This window comes from Gekko japonicus, unplaced genomic scaffold (genome assembly GCF_001447785.1).
Source record: "Gekko japonicus isolate JY-2015 unplaced genomic scaffold, Gekko_japonicus_V1.1 scaffold613, whole genome shotgun sequence".
Classification (NCBI taxonomy): domain Eukaryota; kingdom Metazoa; phylum Chordata; class Lepidosauria; order Squamata; family Gekkonidae; genus Gekko; species Gekko japonicus.
In genome coordinates, this window is record NW_015164683.1 from 533,663 (window position 1) to 538,206 (window position 4,544).

The window sequence follows — 4,544 nt, forward strand, 5'->3', positions numbered from 1 at the left end:
AGGAGGAGGCAGGAGAAGAGGGAGGGTAAGTTGCTTCCTCCCTGCCTCTCCCCACCCCTGCCTGCCTGGGGCCAGGAAGGGCCTTCGCGGGGCTTCCTTGCTCTCCTGCCGGCCTTGCAGGTCCACCGCTGGGCCCCTCATGGGGCTTGGCAGTGGAGCTGCAAGGCCGGCGGTGGCGGCCGGGGCCGTTGGGGGCGGGGTGTGTGGCCTTATGACACATTTCCGGTGATGTCAGGAGGTGTGACCTTATGACACACTTCCGGTGATGTCAGGGGGTGTGGCATATGCTAATGAGTTATGCTAATGAGTTCCCCTATCTCTTTTTCTACGAAATGACCCCTGCTTTACGGATATCTTATGTTCAGCTTATAAGGCAGTTAGAGCTTCTGCTGGTGTAAAGTAGGCTGAGACAGTAAGCATGATTGCTCCCAAATGACCTCTCACATGGGAGATCATTCACTTGGCTCCTTGTTTAAGCTAGTAAGGATGAAATAAACAGGGACAATGGCTAGAGTGACTCTGGACAACACACATGCTGAGCTAATTGAACCTACTCTAGGACATGTAGGTAGCAAAGAAACTTTACTTTTCCATGGAACTACCAGGAGCCACCATGGACCTAGATAAAGATCTGCAACTGGGCCCAGTTCATAGTGTTGATATTGATAGTTCTAACTGAACTATCCTATGCAGAGTTACACACTTCTAAGCCCATTGATTCTTCTTAGGATTACACTATAAATGGCTTAGGACCTGGGTACTTAGGACCCTGCCCGTGATCCAAGATCAGTCTCTTGGATGACCTTCTATGTCATACCCTGTCCTTGCAGAAGTTCCAGGGCTCCAGTAGTCTGTATCTTGCCAGACGGTGATCTGTTCATGACAACAGTTATAAATTCTTCCACCCATAAATTGTCACTGCCTTTCTCCACAAACCCATGCCGACTGGGGATGCATGGTAGTCCTTTCCCAGCTGTGGCCCCCAGAATTCCCTGCACCAGGATACCCATCATGGACCTTCTGGAGATCTGTTACAACTGTTCTGTTCCAGAGGGCATTTGGTGGGTGTTAACTAGATGTTAACATACTTTTTCTCCTGCAGTTTTGCATTAGCTTACTACTGACAGCTTGTTTTTATTGCTCATTTTCTTACTGCTGTTATGGTGCTGCTGCGCTTTGAGGACATTAGTGTATTATGATTGATAGACTACTTAGGGTTGCCAGAACTCCTTCTATGGTGACCCCCTCCTGCTGGCAACCCTCACTTTCCATCAGTGCTCCACCAGCTAGCAGAAGAAAAATTAATTTAAAAAAATAGTCATTGATGCGACAGCATGATGTCACTCTCAGGGAAAGCCTAGGAATTGGCAGAAACGCTACAGTTTTACCATAGAGTTTCCAGTGATTCCTAGAGTGGTGTGGTGACACTTCAAGGTTTTTACTAGAAGGGGCATCACACTGTCATGCCATCAGCACCCCACTCCTTGTCTCTGCCACCCCACCCCAACTCCTCCTGGGAGCCAGCCATCGGTTGGAATCCCTTAGTTTTCTACAGTATAGTGTGTATGTTATACATCTTCATTTGCTAATGCCAGTAGCAGTGAATAACACAATTATATTCAGTTTAAAATGTTCACTTCTAGCAGTAGGGGGAGAACGCAGCAGAAAAATGTACAGAGTTTACAAGGCAACAAGTGCCTTAACTTGCTATAGGAAGAAAATAATCTCTATATGGAACTGTGTTTAAAATAATCACTGCTACTAAAGACAGGTTTAATCGTTACTTCAACAAAATTCATGGTCTGGAAAATTCATTTAAAATAGCTTCAAGATACTAGGAACTCACAGAACACTAAATTATGGCCTTGACTCATCTGAGCAATAACTGCAAGGGTTTAGTGCTGACACATCAGAAAGGACCCCCCCCCCCCAAGTACTTTTTCTGGCTTTATCAGGTCTTGTGCAAATAAAAAAGAAACATTTTTTAAATTCCCAGGCAAACAAAAAACTGTATCAGGTTAAGAGAACATTAAGGGAATTACTAGCATTGTATGACTTTTAAAAAAGAGAATGATTAAAATATAGAAAATCTTATGTTTTTACAACACACTTACCTCATAACATACAAATATATTTAATAGCTGCTTATATCTTATATGCAGGTTTCTTTGAGTACCACAGAGACAGCTCTTGCTCTAAACAGATATATTTGCACAGCTGTGTTTCCACTACTCACAAGGTGCGCTGCTCTGTTTTCGGGAACTGAGCATTATGTGTCTCTGATTGATTCCACACTTCATACAATATATCGACTCTCCAAAGGACGCTCCCTTACAAAAGCACAAAGAGACACAATTGAAGAATGCTTGCTTGCTATCTGCCAGTAAGTAGAATACAAATATTTTGCTTTATATAAAATTCTTGCTTACTTTATAGGGGTTTCTAGGCTTACCTTCCTGAAGATCTGTGCTTTACAGTTTGAGCAATCTTATTTCAATTCCTCTATTTGATTAACGCATCTCTTCCTGAAACCTTTTAAAAATGCCTGAGTTTGGAAAAGTGCCCATTTTTCAAAGCCCCACATTTTTCCTAGCTAGGGTTGCTGACCAGCGGGGGAAAGGGTGACTTAACTGGAGAAAGTGAAAGGCCCAGGCCTTGTTGCTGGCTTCACACAGGAAGTGATGTCATCACAGCAGCGCTGTCGAGTTAACACTGTTATTTGGGCAAAGACTCCATGGTAAAGCTGGCTTCTCCCACAGAGCTTTTGTCCAAATGCCAGAGTGTCACTTGGACGTCACTGAGATGATGTCACTTTCTGTGCAACACCAGCAACAATGTCTGGGCCTTTCTCCAGGTAAGCTTCCCCCACTGGCCAGCTGGTCAGCAGCTGGGGGGCAGAGCCTCCACTGGGGTGTCTGGCAACCCTATTCCTAGCCCCAAATATCTTTTCATACCTTCCTGAATTGGCATTGTCTACTGTTGATCTAGGGGATAAAATGCAAAATTATGCAAAATGCAATGGACATGTCATGTTTGTAGTCTGAAGGGATATGACTGATGTGATTAAAATCATGGCTCTCTTATGTAGCCCAGTACAAGCCAGTTGCTTCTTTCCTTTTTTCCTAGACTCTGGGCAAATAAGAGAAGAGTGAAAGAAGCATATTTTCTTCTACCATGGTAAAGACAGGCAAACTAAGATTCTTCCTATGTCCCAGCATTCTCAAAATAGTGACTTTTTTCATAGAATGTTTCCAATTCTTCATGACTGAATAGACCATAATCACTCTTCTGTTTTCCTTTTAGATAATCTATTTTACTTCCACTGGGTGGCTTGCATTCCAATCATTTCTGTAATTGCCTTGCAGCTTCATAAAAATATGTGCAGAATGGTAACTGAGAATTTCTTTTTCAATTACAGTCACTTACGGCCTTCTATGTTACAGCAACTATTGCGACGGCTAGTTTTTGATGTACCCTTACTTAATGAATACTGTAAAATGCCACTTAAGGTAAATATTTGCATTAGTGCTAATGACACTAAATATGTCAGTAATTTGAGGGCTTTTTTCTTCTTTTTAAGGTTCACATGAAACTGCCTTATACTGAACCAGACCCTGGGTTTATCAAAGTCAGTAATGTCTACTCAGACTGGCAGAGGCTCTCCAGGGTCTCAGGCCCTGGTCACATCACCTGCTGCCAGATCTTTTAACTGGAGATGCTGGGGATTGAACCTGGGACCTTCTGCATTGCAAGCAGATGCTCTGTCACCGAACCACAGCACCTCCCTAGGTTGTGTGCTATCTTCTTCAATGATCAAATGCACATCTTCCATCGTTTTCTTTTTAGTTCAAGACTGAATAGATGAAGAACTTTAGTGAAAGCATAATTTGGTATACATTTCATCATTAAATTATAAATAAAAATAATAGAATTCAGAATTTTCTGTTGAAAAAGGATAGTAGTACTAGTCCTAGGGATGAAATGATTCTTTAACCCAGAGCCTAATTAAGATAATGTGATAAAGATAAACTCCTCCACATGCAGCTGCTGTTGTTACCTTGGGTCAATCATAAGTTCTTTCAGAGCTCTTCTCTCAAGGGCAGTTCTCAAGAGAGCTCTCTCAGCCCCACCTACCTCACAGGGTGTCTTTTGTGGGGAGAGGAAGGGAACAGTATTGTAAACCACTCTGAGACTCCTTTGGGTAGTGAAGGACGGGGTATAAATCCAATCTTTTCCTCTTCTTCTTTTACAATGTTTTTTCTGTTATTTATAGCTTTTAACAAATCACTATGAGCAGTGCTGGAAATATTACTGCTTGCCTTCAGGATGGGGAAATTATGGAATTGCAGCTGAAGAAGAGTTACATTTAACTGAGAAACTTTTCTGGGGGATATTTGATTCCCTCTCCCATAAGGTAAAGATAGTAATGAAGATAAAGGTTTGCAAGAGACCCTGTGAAAAAATATCTATGCTGCTATAAGCTACCCAAATTGCTTGTTTAAAGTCTGCTTCTACTTAATACTATAGGCTGACAATGAATGCAG

General features: G+C 42.3%; 1 protein-coding gene across 1 annotated transcript in view; it reads left to right on the top strand.

Annotated features, from left to right (window-relative positions):
* The window catches only part of RYR3 (ryanodine receptor 3), a 366,192-nt gene that overhangs the window by 143,736 nt on the left and 217,912 nt on the right, over positions 1-4,544 (top strand). Inside the window, exons 36-38 of the mRNA XM_015409322.1 lie at positions 2,163-2,383; positions 3,419-3,509; positions 4,274-4,414. Of these exons, the coding sequence (XP_015264808.1) occupies positions 2,163-2,383; positions 3,419-3,509; positions 4,274-4,414 (453 nt within the window). The remainder of the gene's footprint in view (positions 1-2,162; positions 2,384-3,418; positions 3,510-4,273; positions 4,415-4,544) is intronic.